This window comes from Epinephelus lanceolatus, chromosome 14 (genome assembly GCF_041903045.1).
Source record: "Epinephelus lanceolatus isolate andai-2023 chromosome 14, ASM4190304v1, whole genome shotgun sequence".
Lineage (NCBI taxonomy): Eukaryota > Metazoa > Chordata > Actinopteri > Perciformes > Serranidae > Epinephelus > Epinephelus lanceolatus.
In genome coordinates, this window is record NC_135747.1 from 19,040,071 (window position 1) to 19,059,970 (window position 19,900).

Genomic DNA, 19,900 nt, shown 5'->3' on the forward strand with positions numbered 1-19,900 from the left:
TGCAATAAAGTATAAATAAAATAAAATAAATTAAAAAAAACTGTGTTTTGGTGATAACTTTTACTCCCTCCAGTGTTCTCCATGCTCCATGCTCGTTGCACTGGCTCCAATGCCTACATTTGGCATGAATATAAAAAAAAATATAGCCATTTATGGTGGAGAAATGATCATGCATTTTCCCCCGGTCAGTCGGAGAGGCTCACACAAAAATGTTTGTAGAAAAAAAAAAAAAAAAAAGTCACACCCCTGCCAGCCCCTCTCCTCTGAAGTAACAAACAGTTCCTAAAAGGCCACATGTTAGTAATAGTAGCAGTAATGTACTTACAGCTCTGACACTGGTCCTCTTTGGGTCCCCAGCAACGACCATTACAGGAACGATGGCACTTCTGACCTGCACACAAGTTCAAGGGAAAAGATGATTGGCATTTCAAATGGTTGCTTAATCACAAAATGTGATCAGTACCAGCCTTCAAAAATCCATATTAGCTGAACCCTAAAATGGGTTAGAGGCAGTTAGCTGAGTCCGTGTGCCATCAAGCACTTCACTGAAGCCCAAATTGATCCAAAAAGTGAGTGAGGAGGTAGGTGTCTCTTTAGCTCACCTTTAAATGCACCTAATGTGTGTTTGTGCGTGTGCGCTTGTGTGATGTTTTCTGTGCAGGGGGATTAAATTGACTTGAAGTGTTGTTCTTAAGATATCAGTCATCTTTATAAGTGCATTCCAAGCACTTTGCGTTAATTATGCCAGGTTCCAGTTATAATAATTATCAAGCACTCACAATCTGCAAGAAATGTAAGTACTTGATTACTTCTTAGGTGTGGTATGTGGTTAATTATATGATGAAGATAGGTTAATTAATTGATTTGATTTAAATAACTGTTGTAATTACTAACTCAATGTCATTTTTCACCATTCACTTGGACTGGAATTTAACCATTTGTTCTTCCAGGTATTCTTATAATTATGCAAGAAAGATGATGAAACTTTCTGTCTTTTAGTAACAGCACATCCTCTCCCCTGACTGGTATGTGCTGTTCCAGTCATAGGAAAAATTTAAATAACCTTGGCACAGGTTGTCTTGCGAAAAACAAGAAAATTATTTATGTTGCTCCACTCTCAATCAGCCCAGCATAAAACTAGAACACATCACGTTGAGATAAAAAGCAGTAAAGCAGCAGAAAGCCTGAGCAGAAAGCCGCGTCATACCCTCAGTGCTTCAGCCAGTGCCTTTCTGGGTTTTTTGGAGGACTTAATTGACTGTCTAGTAATTGAGTGCGGGGGAAGTGAGCCTGGATAAGTGCAGAAGTGCTGTCCTCTGTCCATCAGCCTCTCCAGATGAGAGCTATTAGCATTGATACTGACTCTATTCCCCAACACGAGCCTCTCCATCTTCTGCCCTCCTCTTCTTCCTCGTCCGTGCCCCTCTCCACCACACATTTCATCTCTTTCATCCTCAATCCACCCCTCGCTGATTCATCACTCTTCTGTGGCTCTTTTTCACTTAATGTCTATCCCTGTCTCTCTTTGTCTTTCTCCAGTCTGCCCCTCTGCTTCTCTCTGTTTCTCCAGCCTGGTCCCCTCAAACCAGCACTTTGACAATGCTTGAGAAAGAGAGGTCGACAGCCTTGACTGTATGAAAAGCAGCACCTAAACAGGGAAATAATACAAATGTCTGCCAGCCATAAGTGGTTGTCTGACAGTGCCAAGTGTGCAGCACCTCTGCAGTTATATCTCTGTTCTCCTCTCCGCCCTGTGAAGTCAAGACAAAGAGTTTTCATTTAGTGTCCAAGGTCTTCACTATCTAAACTTATAAATTCTCACTGACCTAGAATAAACCTGTCCCACCCCTCTTCCTGCACCATAATCTTTTACAGCTTTCTTAAAACAGCCCTCGAAGGTTAAAATGTCGAGAATGCTGCCATGCCAGGGCTGGTGTGGGGCGAAAGACAGATGGCCGGGTTTTTGACTGGATCAACGGGGCATGGATTTTAAAATCACCGTCCTGGGTTTGAAAAGAGAACCAATAAACACAACAACCGTGGCACAAATAAGTCACAAGTAATAACAGTGTAAATCTTGTGTCTCCCCAAAGAATGAAATGGAGATTATGTTCTCAATTGTGGATTACAGGTTGGGAGACCCTTGATCTTTTGGCGGAGTGGAAGACTTGCACAGGAGTAAGGGTCGATCCAGGGCTAACGGGGCTGCAGGGAGGAGGGTGATTAAGCAGAATATCAATGCTCGGAGCTGTTAATCTGCATCTGGAGCCTTCAGCGAGCACTGTGTGAGGAAATCCAAGGACATATGCAGACTCTGTCTTCTTCCATAACCATAATGTATTTTACTATGTAATTATGTATTTGTTGATGAATGAGACTAGAGAGCTTAAGAAGAAAAAAACAACAACAACAAGAGATTTAAATGTCAAACAGCTTGAGCACTAAATTAATAACAAAAGCAGTGTGTGTTAAGAGGTTAAGTCAGTAAATGAACAGTAAAGGGTCGGAAGAGGTGACTTAATGCATCTTAACGTCACTGACAACCACCTCAACCCCCAACCCCCTTCACCCCAGACAGATTGAACGTGTTTATTTTATCCAAATAAATCCCTTCATAATTCTAAACATCTATTAACATGTCTTCCAGCTGGCTACAGCAGGGCATTAATGTCATGTAAATGAGCAGTCAGTGTGGACTGTTATGACAGCAGAGTGACAGAATGGGGTCAAGGGGTGGTTTTGTGATGACAATGTTTTGCTGCTTATACTCGGTCACTTATTGTGAATGGAGCAGGTTGAGATGTGGGGACTTCTTTGGACCACTTTTCTTGTCACAACTCGCTGCTTTTCCAAACTTAACTTTGAGTCTTCTCAGAGTCCTGTACATTTCCAGTTCCAGGAACCTTCAGGTAGAGTTGACGATGCTTTAAATCGAGATCCTATCCTCATTTACCGCCACAACTCCCCAAGAAAAAGGCTCTAGACCACTTGAAACACCAACTGTACCATAACACAGAAGTGGACTGCTGTGTAACAGGACTACAAGGAGTTTTAAACTGGCTATAAAGTCAGTCTCAAATTAATACTGATGCCGCTATATCAGATGGCAGCACAGCCTGGACGGACCCAGATCCAGCTTTGCTACTGCCTTTAGCCTGCAGATAAAGTTCCAGCAGGAGCGGAGTGCTCAGTGTCTGACAGCAGTGGCTCCTCCTCAAGCCAGGGGCAGAATTTTGCCTCCCTGCTCCACCAATCCCTGCTGTTAATGGTCCCCATGGCAGCAGGGTCCGTCTGCAGAGCCCTTATTACACTACAGCACATCAAAAATATCACGTAGATAATGACGCAAGTGTACTCGTTTACGGAACATTTCTAACGTGCAAGTTGCGTGGCAGGTGAGAAGAGAAGGGGGCCATCATACTCACCTATAGTACGAACCCAGACAACATTTGTATGTGGGTAGTAAATAGGTTAAAAAATGGGCCCTATATTGGACTGTCCATGTGTTCCATATTGGCCCCATACCAATTGCCCACATGGGTGAGTTTGCCCACGTGCTGGGGCTACCTGAGTACAAAGTGGATATTTGTCTGAAATGGGCATCTTATCTGGGGCCCAGGGTAAACCCATCCATGTGGGCAAATGTCAAGGGGGCCAATATGACACCTGTGGGCAGTCCCATATAAGGCCCATTTTTCAGCCCATTAACTATCCAAATGGGCCCCACATACAAATGTCCACTGGGACTCAATGGTACCTACTACGAAAACACCCTTAGAGGTGCCAACCATTGCCGCCGTTTGAGGTGAAAAAATAATTACAGTCTGAACTTGCAGTGAGGAATGTAAAAGTGATTTTAAATTCCAAAACCTTGGGGGAGCTGTGCATCAGGTGCACAGATAAATGTGCCATGAAAAGAATTATAAAATATAGCAACAGAACAAAACACAAGAATCTTTGTGGTTTATACGTGCAGTAACAAGAAAGGAAATTTTGAAAAGGTTTAAACTTTTGTAGCCAAAAAGACTCATTTGGTACGACTGATGTGAGGACCTGAAGGTTACAGGGTAAATCTGGGTAAAGTAAAAGAGCAGCACTCGCCTGTTCTCTCATTACCACCAAGTGCTATTGAGCGAGGCAATTAAAGTGGAACTGGGCCGATTTCACAAATCAAGGGCAGTTTACAGGTCTTGGGGAGTGCAACTGAAAGTGTGAAAAAATGTGCTTTAAGCTAAATGTTGAAGTAAGTAAGAGTATAAGTAAGCTTCAGGGGGAGCTGTGGAAAATCTGATAAATTGTAGTGACTCAAGACAACAAAACTGATAATGAAAAAAGTTGGGGGTGTGGAATTAGAAAGAGTGAGTTAATATGACATTTGCAGCCTGCTCCTCATATCTGCTTGAGGCTAGCGTCTCATAGCTACATAAGCTGCTAAAAGCATAATGCATTGGTCGTTTTCAATGTGTTGGTGGTCAACTTCCATTGTGGGTATTGGACAGTGTTGGGCAAGTTACTCTCATAATGTAATATATTGCATATTACCAGTTACCTTCAAAGCACAGCAGCTCCAGTTTATTACAGTTCTTTTCAAATCCAGCGCTGCAGGTCTGAGCCATTCATGCTTTCACATACAGCAGTTACCACTTTGTACTAAAATCCCCTGCTTATATTAATAATAGCGTGATGATATGGAACCAATTAATAGCCTAGACTGTTTAAAATAAATGATGGCCTTGGACACAGGGAGGGTCAGGCAGAGGATCAAAGTCTGATAATTAGCACAACTAATGGAATGGCTTGCGGGTCAGTCACTATGACAGGCGCAAGTATACACCAGAACTGGAAGACCCATCTGCCAGTTCCGGGCCTGCCAGTCAGCTGCAGCAGCACCGGAGAGAAAGTTATGGGTAAGAACGGGACTGTGTGCCAGAATTGCTCTGCGGCTGTAGGGAATGTGAATGGAATCATCCAACATATACTAAAATCATCTAGATGTGACATCACTGGGACAGGGAAAGAACAAACCAGAGGCCAGCTACTTGCCCACCCTTCTACAAGGTAGCGTATAATCAATGATATGACAACACACAGCAACTTTCGGAGCTGTTTTTTTTTTCTGTTGTTGCACTTGCGGAAGTTGAGTGGTGTGGATCAGTGTGGACAAATGAAAAATGAAAAAAATAAACAGTTTATTTCAGGTGGCAACACGTTATGTGACATCGTAAATGTGATAATATTGCCCAAAATCCTGTCGGTGATGTGTTATCTTACTTCATTACTGCTTAAAAGTAATGTATTACTGTGATGTGCTACTTTTGTAAAGCGTGACCCCCAATACTGGTAATGGAGGAAGAAGAAGAAGAAGAAGAAGAAGAAGAAGAAGAAGAAGAAGAAGAAGGTATAGAATAACAAATGTGATATCTCTTGTCGTGCTGCATCTGTGATACTTTTCTGAAACTGTTTATCATAAAACCAATGATGCTAATGCTGCACTAGAATTTATACTACTAAATTGGTGAGAACTCTTTTAAGCCTCAACTGCTTCAGTGCCGCTACTCAGCAGTGTTCAGCAGATTGGACTTTGATTTAACTGTGCAGCAACGCTCTCAGTAAAAACTTCCTTTAAAGAAAGGTTGAAGTCAAATCCAGTCTTCTTGTCTTCTACATTTGTGTTCGTAAAGTTACTTACATGTGACACTGCTGTTTGTGGGCACCACCACATCATGGAGCCGAGGGTTTTTGACAATGTCCTGCCAATGGATTGTGTCTGCATGGCACAGGAACTTGTTCTGGTCAACATACACGCCTCCACTCAGGATCTCTGTAAGGAAGAAAGGGAGCATGAAGTCAATTCAGATACACAAAGGGCTTCCTGGGTGCCTAACTGTTCTGCCTGGAGGATGCACCTAATCCAGCAATCCTGCTACCAGGCTCCTGATGTGATTTTTAATTGCAAACCTTTTTCCCCCTATCATTTTATAATTAGCAACTGACATAGCCAGACTCTGCATGTTCAAATCAAAATCCCTAATCACTCCACTGGGTCAGCACTTTATTCTTTTTTTTTTCATCAGAGGGCAAGTGCGGGGTTGGGGTTCGGGCGACACACACATCTGATGATGGTTGTTGTTGTTGTGAGGCAGCCCAGACAAAGCTGTGTCATATTGCGGTTATTACAACCTCTGATCTTTTCCCATTTTGTTGTTTTTCCCATTGTTCTATTCCCATGCCGCGAGCAGACAGGATCAATTATACCTCACGAGCATCACAACACGAAATCCATTCGTGATTTAAGCCCCGGTAAGGAACAGTAGCCCGAGAAAGTTTGTGATTTTATATTTCATTAAGGTGGTGGGCAAAAAAGTCATACATCTTGCCATAAGAATATGCATCACCTTGTCAAACCAATGATTGTCAGAGGATTGGTTCATTTCGTCACACACAGACACACACACACACACACACACACACACACACACATTCGGCTGAATGATTGGATACGGAGGGTGGTTCCGATTATTGTTGTGCAGGAGTTTAGAGAATGCCTAATCCTGACTTTTATGTGAGAAAGAATGGGAAAGAGAAAGAAAGAGAGACAGATAAAGATGGGAGAAAGAAAGCCACAGAGAGAAGGATGGCAGGAGAGAAAGACAAAGTGAAGCCCAGTAGCAGATTTGCATTATTTACAGAGCTTGTGTGTTCTCTATCTCGCTACAAACAGATTACTGACACAGGGCTGAAACCGATGAGACACATAATCATACATGAGGCGCCCCGCCAGCACCACACTGAAACAGCCAAATACAATATCGTCCCACAAAGGCCCGATTAAATGATACTCCTTGGATAATAGGTGGTGGTGGTATTACCTACACAAGCCCCCATCCCCCTCCAACCTCGGCTCTCCCTCTCTATCTTCCTCCATGTGCGGTGGGAGTTAGGGAGACAAATTAATCCTGCCTCTCACCACAGGAGGGATATCGCTCGGCTAGGAGGAGGCTGCGTCTCAAATTCAAATTGTTTGCACAATAAGATGCTGCTGGCAAAGTAGGGCAATGGACAAACCAACAGACAAAGCAAAGCAGTTATTATGACAAAAACACCAGCAGGACATCTTAACCCTGGTTAGGCAAGATACAAGCACTTCCTCCTGAGCGTTCGCCTTCCTACTGGCTGGTGGGATTGTAATTGGAGCCAAAATATGTCAAATTCAGGTGTAAACATATCCAAGACATATTTAGCCCCAGTTCACAGAGGTTCCAATGGCCATTAAAAGTCCTGTGGAATGTATATAACCTTTGTATACTGCTGAATAAATGAATAAATGTCAACGTAATTTATATGTAAATAAAGCACATACATTCAAAGCCAGCTGTCTGTCTCTAAGGTTAGCTCCCACACTTGGCATCCTGAGTAAAATGTCAGATGAAGACACAAAGGCAGATCTTTTAACACCGGTATTTTGACTCTACAATTAGTAAAAATGCAGCCTCCATCTCAATCTCTTTGTGACCAAGTTATTGTCATACTTGTATTATTTCTGAGTCTATAAAGCTTTCTTAACAGTAGCTTAAAAATCAATGCCAACGCCTGAAATCTGAACACTGTGGAGCTTACACACTCAAATAGTGTAGTTTAAAGTATAGTGACTTGAAATAGAAGAGGGGGCACATTAGAATGACGGATATGCAGTGTACACAGAATAAATGTTGCATCGTATGAGTGTATAATATGTAAGATTTATATTATGTAAGGAAAATGTTGAAACTTTATGTTTGTTTGTGTGCAACAATGCTGTTAATGTTTGGTTATGTTTAGGCTCTAAAAACACATGGTTATGGTGAGGAAAAGATAATGTTTTGGCTTAAAACACCCACTTTTGGTGGCACAACCACAACTGGAAATGCAGCTAATGTCTCACTAAGAATCACCCAGTTCTGCTGTCACAGTCGTCACTGGAAATGCCACAGATCTCTCTGCTTTTAGTGGCACAATCATGGCTGGAAACACTGCCAATGTTTTGCCAAAAATTGCTTTTGGTGGCATAATCACGGCTGGAACTGGCACCAATGTCTCACTAAAAAGCATTCAGTTTTGGTGACATAATCCCTGCTGTAAATGCTGCTTTGGTAACACACTGCCACTGGATATGCAGCCAGTGTCTGACTAAAAATTACATGCTTTTAGTGGCACAATCATGGCTGAAAATGCCATCAATAACTTGTTAAAAAACATTTGGTTTTGGTAGCACAATGCTGTCGGATATGCTTCCAATGTCTGACTAAAAAACGCTTTTGGTGGCACAATCAAATTACCATTGTTAACCTGGTTTTGGTGGCACAATAGCTGATGGAAATGGTGAAAAACACCTGAGTTTGGGTGGTACATTTATGGCTGGAAATGCCACCAATGTCTCACAAAGAAAAAAAAAACACATCTGGGGTCTCATTTATAAACACTACGTACACACAAAACAAGGCCTGAAAGAGGAGTATGCAAAAGTAGTGATCTATCAAAACAGACTTGGTGGGAGAAACTTTGACCCATGCTTACCAACATTTTGGAGACACGGATGATGAGGTTGAATCCTGACTGTAGAGACTGTTGGATATTTTTGGCGCACGCCATTTTTGGCCTTTGTCCATACATTTTAAGTATGGATCCTACACATTGCTAATACAAGATCCCTAGTCTGCAGAGGTCTGCAGCTTGGCAACTGTCTTGCCAATGCCTAGGTGCCATGCCATCATACATTCCCTATTTCTCCTGATGACAAAGTAAGTTCAAATACATACATACATCAATTTAGAAACGCTGATATGATACCTATGTAATGCAAACATGTAACATATTTGTGTTTTGCAGAAACAAACAATACCAACATTTTCTTCTGTCACCTGAGCTGCTGTATTCCATCTTTTTTTAAGTGACAGTGGACCTTATATATGCTGTCCATCATTCATCAGTCAAGGGAATGTGCTCACATCTGTAAACTTGAGCCATACTCATCAGCATGCCACACGGATACAACTACACTTTTTCCATGTCCCTAATTTGGAAATGTAAACAGGAGAGTTGAATTTAAGTAACAAGTTTGCCAAAAAACAATTGCCAGAATTATTGTGTGTGGTAAACAAGTGAGACAAGGCGTTTCCACTAATTCCAGCTGGACGTGAGCTGCATTCACACTCTCAAACACATTGTATAAACACTCTGAAGAATAAAAAACTCTCTGTTCAACACTGTCACAACAAGTGACCCTCAACCACAATGGGGAGGGCTCCACCATCTTTTAATGCTTCTTGCACACATGGTGCATTTGGACATAAAGCGCACACACACACAACACACTTATCAACAGTGTGACATGAGCTAAGTTCAGAATGCTGGATAATGGCTTAATTGGCTCCTTGCTGGCGCTTTGCCCAGGACAGTTACAGTATTTCCCATGGCCTCTGTCCCCAAGATATGAATAATTAACAAACGGATATTACATAATGTCTACAACATCATGCAAAACTCACTCACGTCTTGCTTTCATTACAAGTAAATGCTTGGCTTGCACATTTGCTAGGTGTACTGTTGGTGGCCAGGGGGAGATCAATGGTTAAATCCTGTTGTTGATTAGTGGGTAGAGAAAATGTCTTAATTAGTTTGTTCACATAGCTACAGCCCGTGTTTCCAAACTACCCCCTCCCCTCCCGCTTCGTCCCGAGAGCAACTCCAAGCATCTCTGAATGAGTGTATGGCTTCAAAAGGCACAGCAATCTTCAATATCAGGCCGCATGACCGTTGGAGGAAAACAATATGAAATTCAGGGAGGCAGAACAAATGTATGCAGGCAATTATTTTGATGGTAAGTGCTTGTTGAGATTTTTTTTCTTTATTGCAGTGTGGGGATGAGTTTGATTAAGACTGGGAGGCAAATAGCAAACCAATGATCAGAAAAAAAGCCATAATAATGAGTTTGTGAGAGTGAATTAATAAGTGTTGTGTGGATTGTTTAATGAAGAAATATGTAAGACAACGGAAGCACAATAATAAATGACTGACTCGCTCAAGTGTTGGACCGCATTATCGAACATCGCCAATAGTCTATTCTTTAGACTGAAGAAGGTCCATGTGCTAGACTGCTACCATCAATACATACAAAAAACACATTCACTCGATATCTTAACTTCAGTCCCTCTCTGGGAGGTGGATACACATAAATGTGAAGGAAAACAAGCTGGCTTGATAAGTAAGAGGAAACACAGCCAGCTGGGCAGTAGTTAGAAAGACAGAAAGGCAGCAAGTAGATTAAGAAAGACACTCAAACAGTCAGGCAATTACAGCAGATAGACAGGTATTCAATCAGAGAGACAGAAGAGTTTCTTCACTCCTCTAGCAGTGGGACTGGGGATTTTACCCTAAGTCTCCACTGTACTGTCTCATTGACTCCGAGAGCTTCAACTTGGTTTCGGCTCAGCGCTGCTATCAGCTCAGTGGAACAGAGGGGAGAAACTCTGCGGGAAGATGAGGATGCATTCTGGGTCAAAGAGGCTAAATGCTGGGGCACAGATCCTGCTGTACACCCCAGCTGCAGTGGAAGGCTGGAGCTGTTGCTAGGATGCACTCAACACACAGACTGGCAGAAATGCCAAAATAAAAGATGAGTGCACACGCACAGTCCGCACACACAGAAAGAAGCATGCTAAAAACATATTCACACACTCACATGCCTTGCTCAGGGTTGGCAGTAATGAGGCCCTCATTACTATACGTGCCTTGAGCATCCATTAAATTACCAGCTGACTTTATCAGCGGGCTTGTAACCAGTGGGTCACTGATTTTAATTCCTACAAGATTTGGGAAAATGTGGGTGGGAAATGTCAGCACTACTGTACTCTGCTGGCCCTCTGCAACTGTTGTTATGAGCTGCTTGAGATACACACTTTATCAGACTGTTACAGTGGCAGACAATAAAAACCTATGTACTGGGAGGCACTCAGTAGCTATGCTGCTGGTCCATAACAACACCCTTCCCAACTACAGATACAGCATTTGAAGATGGATATACGATAATCAGTAGGTAGCTCTATAGGGAAGCTAAATAAAACAGTACAGAGTGTCTTAATGTACTCTCACAGACACGGAATGCACAAAGAAAAAAAGAAGCTGCTGACTGTACTGGACCACTTCCTGTTTGACAATAAAGGAATACATTAGAAAAATGAGTGAGTGAAAGATTGGGCAAAGTAAAGACTGAACATGCTGTTTGAATGGTTTGAGAATAGATGAATTAGAATGATGGATGTCAGATAATGGGAGAAATCTATTTTTCTAATCCATCATCCATCAGTGAATCTGTTCATCAGTCATGATCGATGATGACTACTGAGAAGAAAAAAGAAAAGAAAAGTAAGACAGAAAGAAATTGTGAGTGTCTAAAATATGGTTGTAAAGGTTGAATATTCAATGCATGAATTAGTGTGTGTAACTACTTGATGAAACCGAACCACTCCAGAGGCTACAGCCTCTTCATGCATCTTCAGCACTCCTGCTGAGCAAAAAACACACACTTAAAACAGCACTGATAAACAACCAACAATAAGCTCTAGAAGAAGACATTTTCTGTGTTTCCAGACGCTGCTCATGTTGCCACACAGCGCTGCGTCAATCACCATGCTCCGAGTTGCTTGGTTGCCGACAGGAGATGTCAGGACAGCAAATCTCTGCCTTTGCTCTACAAATAGGTGATCTCCCCTCCCATCCATCATCTGCTGCCGCTACACAGTTCCATCCTTGCCCTCCAGTCCCCACTGTTGCCAAGGAAATGCTTCCAGATCCCAGTAAAGTGTATGTGTTTATCTGTGTGTACTTGCATGCAGGTGAAAGACAAGAAAAAGTGTTTACCAGAGTGCATGAGTCTGTGTGTGCAATGGCATGGAAGAAGAATAGAAAGAACATCAGAATGTCTATCTGTAAAAAAGAGTAAACTGTGTGTGTTTGCACACATTTAGTTTTCTTGTTTGACAAAGCTTGGCAAAAAAATTTCTCAGATCGGCAGACATACAGATGCAAAACACATATTCACCGAAGTGTTTCAAATAGTCTCATAACACATTTTTTTTCTTTTTAGTCTTCTTTATTACAGAGAGTTCTTTCTCAAAACAAATAACTTATGGGGTTCCACAAGGGTCGGTCCTTGGGCCACCACTCCAGAAATTTTGCACTGCACTTTGACAAAGCTGACAGAGTCACAACAGAAAGACTTTTTAAAAAGAATGTTTGAAAATGAAGCATCGAAGGACGGTATATACTGACTTGTAGTCATTATTATTGGTCAAGCTCTTTGGGAAGCTTCCTCCTGAGTGCCTAATGACATTATACAACTGCTTTCACAGGTTCAGTAGTACTCTATGTGAAAAGCAAACTAAATTTAAGGTTTAAAATCAGGGAAGTGCTTTGTCAGTCTATATATGTTACCCCTTGTTGGTGTTATAAAGAGACATGACATCCCTGTCCAAAGCTATGCTGATGACATACAGCTTTATATGGCTGAGTCCTAAAGATAAGTGCCAAATTGATAGTTTTTTAAGGTGTATTTTAGATATTAGTTTCTGGATTCCACAAAAAGTTTGTACAGTAGAACCAGGATAAAAATAAAATGTTACTTATGGGTTATCAGGTTCAACAAATATAAATCATCTAACACATTCACATAGCCATTAGGCAATGGGGCTGTCACTTCTTGAAAACTTAGTTTATTTTCAAACTGTAATGACCTGTTCAAAGCAGCATATGGAAGTATTTTGGGTTGTACACCATAGATGGAAAAGTAACAAACAAAGTCAAGGCTGTTTGACTTTGTACAGAGCAACACTCTTACTCAACAATGACAAATCTGTGGACTTACCTGCTAACATTAGCTTGCCACTCGAGCAATACATCGGCAAGTTTACCTCATCTGACTGCCTACTATTCAACACACTAAACTTCAGCAGGCCCTTTGCCAGAAGCTCATAAATATGCCATCACCACCAAAATAGCAAGATTTATATGCAAGGATATACCGCACTTTGGTACTGTTTTGAGGGAAGGGTTGCAGAATTTCATGATAGAACTGGAGCCATAATAGAAAACTAGGTTGCACCACGATCTCAAAGCAGACATTGCAACTGTGTGACACCACATAGGAAAACATAAAGTCTACACTTAAGGATAGTAAGGAGTCTCTTACCATAGACTGATGGACATTGCTGGCCACACATGCGTACCGTCACAGATCACTGTATTTCAGACTCATGGGAACGCCATACGTATGTGATAACCTGCAATGTTAAGTTAATGAAACCTTGGTATCATCTTTGACTCAGAACTAAACTTTAAGGCTTATATGGGCTATCTCACAAATTGGGCCCTTTCTCTTTCAGAGCAACACACACAAACTAAAGCACACTTTTTATATCTAGGCAGACTCGACTAATGCTTTATTACCTGGTCTACCTCTAAATACACATGAATAGAACAGTAAGACCAATTCAGTCTCCTGTTAACCAATGAATTCCTTAATACAAGTTCTATAGTGTGAAATGTCTGGCAGCATGCATCACAAACTTCATATTTCCTTTAAGGTCAACGAATAGAGCACCTCCCACACAAACGGCATGCAGTTTTAACACTGTTAACGCAGTCCCCAAGCGAAATGGTGGTACCCATTCAAATGTAATTGCACTTTTATGTGTTTAACTATTGACCTGAAAAGAACAACTGCATTAATTCGACTACATAAAAGTGCTTCGCGAGAGGTTCACCAGAGAGATGGCAGCGCTGGGATTTGACTGTCTCTGAACACACTGCGGTCAAGAGCAGCAGCGTGGGCTGTGTGTGTGTATGTGTCTCATATTGATGGATTGGTAGAAGAAAGAGACAAACTGGCAAAGGTTTATGGAGAGAAAAGCACCGTCAGACCAAAACAGCTGGATGACACCATGTTGGGAAATTGAAATAAAACTGGAATGGAAGAAAAAGGAAGATATTAAAGATTGAACAGAGAGAAAAACACAGCTATAGATGAGTGTTTTTGTGTGTGCATATGTTCAGTATGTACAGTATACATCTGCAAGGTTTCTGCCATATGTAGAGACAGACAGGTCAGCGGGCATCATCACGTGTGCAGCGCCACGTTACCGCTGTGCATATTTTGGGGCAATGAACAACCTCTTGCATCTCAATGCAAGAAAAAAAACATTCATTTGAAACTGTTAGTCTCACCAAGACCTGTTATTTCATTGAAACTTAAAGCTCTATTTTTCCCTGCCTGGCAGTTAAGTGTTTGGGTGGAAAACAAGTTGCAAAACCTCTTTTAAAGGCAGCTGCAAATAAGTGACATTGAGACTAAGGGGGGGAAAAAAAACGACAGTGGAGAAGAAGACATAAATCGTCTTGAGGGGTGTAGGGCTGTGGATAAAACTGTAGCAACAAATGGAGAGAGAGGACGTGTGAGAAATGGCTGTCTGTGAGGGGACATAAGAAGAAATAACTGCCTGGATGCACAGCAGTAGTTGAGCATGGGTATAAAATGATGTTAGGTTTAAAAAGAATTGGACACTGGACATAGGATACAGCAAAATATTAAGATCTGAAATAGGTACTGATCATGCTGAATAAGTTGCAAAATAAGAACCTTTGGTATTATCTGATAATTTACATCACAACTCACCCACTGTTTCTCTTGATACAACAACTAAGCACTGTTTGTACTCTAGCAGTGGCTCATGTCAAACTCAAAATAAGGAAATTTCAGTACAAATAACAACTGAGCTTGATAAAAATGGATTGCATTAAACAATTGATAGACAAATTTTGCTAATATTCAATCTTTAAAATTGATACATTGATCTAATTTTAGACACAACATGTCCTCTTTATCCTTTGTGTCACTCTGAAGGAGATATGTTGCTGAGATCCTTGCTGAGGTATAGTAGATGGCACGAGGGCGTCGGCCATGGCCCCCATCCCCCAAACATACGCCTCTTCTCCACCAAGATAATTGCATTCACAGGCTGCTGATTAAATTTGGCCCATCCCTCACACAATTGTTTCCTATGAGTCTTTATGAAAAATGGCTGAGATTTGGGGATTATGGAATTATAACTGAGCAAGGAAAAGCATCTGCTTAAAGATGAGAAGAGGGAAAAAAATAAAATTATGACAGAATGGTTATGGAGGGGGGGCATCCTTGCTTATTTCCAACTTAAACTGTGATAAAACCCTGGTAATCTGAGCTTTATGGGTAAGGCGGAGGAGGAGGAGGAGAAAATCATATCACAATACCTTGAGATAAGACAAATCTACAAGCACAAGAGAAAAACAAAACCATGAAAACAAATGAGGAAAGAGACAAAAAAAGTAAGACAGGAAAGATTAACATGGGGGACAAACAAGTGAGTGATTAAAAAAGAGTAAAAGGACCTTCAGTTGCCGCTGCTGAGGGCCACTTAGCTTATCAAGGCTGATGTGTGATCAGCCTGCCAGCTGAATTAAAATGAGCCACGCACTCTGGAATGGGCAAAACAAAAACGGGGTCTGAGAGAGGCAGAGAGAAAAAGAGGGAAAGATGGAAAGACTGGGAGGAAAGAGAGCATATCTTACCACAAGCATACCAAGTATATTGGTTTTACCAAAGAGGAAGCTGGCTTCACTCAGTACATTATTTGCTAAGGCAACAACACGTCATTGAGGCCTTGTTTTTCCAGGCCTACTGAGAGACATTCACTAACACACTACAGGCCACTGCCCTCACTGTGTTCACAGAGCACTTGTGTGTGGTGTGAATCAGCCAAGGTGGGAAAGTCCACCCAGAAGACAGTAAAGTAGATTTAAAGTGGAACTACAGAGCATTTAGCGCACTCTGCCAAAGCTAAATTTCTTATTATAATAAAGCCCATTTCCTGCTGCAGATAACCCCCCACTAACACCCACTAACATCTGGCCATTTAATGCAATGGTTTTGATCGGCATTCACTCGCAGATCAAATGACTCAGCAGTAGTCACCTGTATTTTATCGCCTTCAGCTCCGATCAGAATCGATGGGAACACCTCACCCGGGTGAACGTGCTAATTTTACCTCCTCTACCGGTGAGATGCAATGACGTGCCAGCACAGAATACCATGTGTCTCCACCCAAGCAGCACTCGAACATCGATCCAACTGAGTCTGCCTTGAGTTTCAGAGAGAGACTGAATAAGTTTGATATAGATATAAAAAGAAGTATACACCATAACATTTTCACTGGTCTCTATGGTCATATCTACTGGTAACTAAACTTGGCCTGTCTGTGACGTTGAACATGACACACTGCTGCAGAGCCGTGCATGAAGCTCTGGTCTTACCGCAGTGGAAAAGGAGTCTATAGCCTATTTTTAGCGGGTTTACCCGTGTTTAAAAAACCTGTGTACATGTGCTAATTTCGGTGAAAAGGGGATATCGTATAGTTATGATAAGCCTTTGAGCCAGATAAATGTTTTAGAGTTCAGAGGGTGAGTGCTTATTTTACCCAAGGGTAGAGCTTAGATCAGTCCCAAAAAATCCAGCCCGACCCCACCCAAGCCTGTGCATGTTCTGTCCGAGCCCGGTCCGTCCCGTCCCTTTAACTGTAATTATGAGCCCGAGCCTGGTTTAAACCCAACATTTTTTTAAGGATACCAACGTGAACATTGAAGGCTGACTCTCGTCTTTCTTTCCATGGCAAGCCTTCATCATGTGCCTCTTAAGTGTCGAGGTCCCCGTCTTTTTGCTGTCATATACCATCATCGTGCTGCACTTGGTACACTCGACGGAGCCAACACACATTACCGTTGATAACTCACATGTGCGCGGCCAGTGGCGCCGTCAAGGGGGGGCCAGGTGTGATAAGTAGTTGGTTCCATAGCCTAGCTCTGTTATGAGGAGCCTGACCCGTCCAAGCCCGAGGATAGTGGCAGGAAATTACGGCCCCCAGGTCCGGGTCCGAGTCGGGTTCGGGCTCGGGCAGAGAATCTAAGCTCTACCCAAGGGGAAGTGGGGGACTCTGACTTGTTATTAGCAGCTAATTCAACACAAGGGAGACGCCAGGAGAGACACATAGAGAGTCATAACATGGTTGTTAACCGGTGCCACCCTGAGAGAGTTACGCAAAAGTAATGTGTTTGATTGGTTGTTTTAGACTGTGTAACAGTTTGGGAACTTTCCACCTTTTTAAACACTGAAACCTAAAACCTGAACTGCCTGCTTTGAAAGAAGGGCACTGGGCAAAGCCAGAGGAGGCTTACCAGCTGGAGCAGCTACCATCACCACGGGCCATGTACAGCATGTCAAACCTCTCCCCGCCTTCCCAGGGAAGGGTTAAGGCAACACCATGCTTAGATATCACAACTGCTTGTTAGATTGTTGGACAACTTCTCTCTCAAGCTCCCATTTTGTCATTATACACAACTATTACCAGAACTTTTTGCCACTACAAATGCCTTCCAGGAGAGACTCAGAAAACCAGTGCGGATATCCATATACTGAATGATTATTGCATCGGCTCCCTCAGGGACAGCGGTTCATTCTTTCAGGCCTTATTTTTTTAGCATAACCTAACCCTTGGTACGCATGCACGAGGGACAAACAGGGATATGGACAGTATAATGGTGCCTCACCTGCCTACCCACCTCAGGTTGCACGCATGTTTGGCGAAAGGTTAGACTGAATGCTTTGTAAGTAATATTAAATATAGTGCAATACAGCTATAGCTTAAAAAGAAAAAGAAAAAAAGGGGGCCTGGGATTTTTTTTTATGACACAGTTTAAGCTGTCACAGGGAATTGCCACTTTCAGCACTTGGCTGAAAGTCAAAACTTGTGACACAAAAGTAGGTACCAAAATGTCCAATGCATTGTATGTTGCCTAGTTGAGACCTAATGGTACATTTCCCAAATATTGCACTGGATAAATGTCACACTCTGTGTCATCACTAAAAATTGAAATACTAGAGCTGAACCCGACAGAATTATATTGACTGAATGAGATGAGGCTTTTCAATACAAATATCTGACTATTTGTTCCTGTTTATCTACATAGGGTTTGAGGGTTGAACACGGTTCAGCGGGGCGTTCAGGGAGACAGTGACATTTCCCTTGATACAGTAACCAAGCTAAGTGCGCATAAATGTGCTACTAAATTTTTTGCTAACACTAGATATCAAACAAAAGCCAAAGACGCTATTGTATTAAGTAGCTGAAAACTGTAAATTCACCACCTCCGAGCAGAAGGGAGAAAAAAACGTTATCTTGTAGCCTGATCGGCAAAGGCTGTCTTCTGACTCTCTGTGTCTGCAGCTGCCTGATAAATAAATGAATAAATAACAAAGACTGCTCGATCTGCCTGGACTTTCAGGGGGCAGTTCTAGTGACTACCAATGAACAAATGGATTGTTTGCAAATGGTCTACTATCATTCAAGATGCAAACTGCTTAAATGACGAAGCAGCTACTGGTGTGAGCAGGTCTTCACCATCATGGTGTTTCCCTTTATTGACGGCCATTGATTTGTACCCTCTCGCATAAACTAACGTTGCCTTTTGAGTCTCTATAATATCAAAGGATAAAGTTGGCAAATATTTCAAACATCCTGTCCAAAAACACTTGAATTTCCTGCTGTTTTTATCTGCTTCACTGTCCTCAAGGTAAGACTGCCCACCCAGTGTGTGATGTCAGCCAACATTACATTGTCTCAGAGCACAACTGTGGAGCAAATGCTTTCAGACCCCTTCCATGACCAAAGCGATGTCTGTGTATAGGCAATAAAATGGGCCTCCAAGCCTGGTTGTTGCAATAACAGACTATAATAAAAACTGAATATGACATTATCAAAGAGGCAACACCTGGTAGATGTGGTGAAAACTGACACAGAGCTTCAGAGACAATACTATTGATGGAAGCCAGATCTTTTTAGCACCACAACAAATAAATGTACCACAGAGAGGTGGCAGAGAAGTCAGGGAACGCTTAAAAAAAAAAAAAAAAACAACTGGGGAAGTCATGCCTGGTGTTGCATATAGTAACACCCACCATATCTCCATGGGGACCTGAGATGAACAGAAAAGTCCTTTTCATGTCCCATTACCCACCGCTGCCCCCATCAATAGCTGCTCCACTTACCCAAGGCTTTCGGCCTAAGAGGCAAAAAATAAGCATATTAATTATTAAGCTGCCAGGGGAGAAAGGGGAGGAGTCGTAACGTTGGAGGGTAATCTGTGTGTTTATGTGTGTGTTGGCACTGAGGCAAGGTTATTAAATTGGTTTTGGGAGCACGTCTTCTTTTAAACCTGTGGAAAGCACAATTGGTGGTTATAGCTGGATATCTCAGGCCTTTTATCCAGCTGTTTAAAAATGTATTCTTTATCTTGCCAGTGTAGAAGATATGCTAAAAGATCCACAGATGAAACACTATCCCAAACCCAAAGTCAATAGTTTTTTTAAAGCAACACATTCTTCATGACAAAATGGATGGCAAGAATGATAACCAAGGCCAACAAAAAACTACAAGAACAAAGCTTACAAATGCACCAACCACATATGAAGACACTGATTTCAGAACTTGATTATATTAATGTTAAACACCTCACGTCTTCAACAGTGGAAACCTTTTATCACCTGGAGTCTGCAGGTGTCCATTTAGCCCTCATAACTAAGTTGATAGAAAGTGACATTTTCCTCAGTGGCTTTTGAGACCCACCAAGCTGCCAGTCAGCTCCTATTTTATTTGCTTTCCCACTCATTTTGCTCCTCCTCTGAGATGAGCACTGAGTGCCTCTGACATCAAAGACCTGTCTGAAACACAGTCTGGCCTTCAGAATCAAAGGAAGAACTGCATGTCAAGGCTGCACAGCCATG

At 42.0% G+C, this 19,900-nt stretch overlaps 1 protein-coding gene across 2 annotated transcripts in view; it reads right to left on the reverse strand.

Moving 5' to 3' along the window:
• Positions 1-19,900, reverse strand: part of erbb4b (erb-b2 receptor tyrosine kinase 4b) — a 476,882-nt gene that overhangs the window by 171,837 nt on the left and 285,145 nt on the right. For both annotated transcript variants that reach the window (XM_033616755.2, XM_078174431.1), the window contains exons 4-5: positions 5,690-5,821; positions 326-391 (exon numbers count right to left, since the gene is read on the reverse strand). In XM_033616755.2, the coding sequence (XP_033472646.2) occupies positions 326-391; positions 5,690-5,821 (198 nt within the window). The remainder of the gene's footprint in view (positions 1-325; positions 392-5,689; positions 5,822-19,900) is intronic.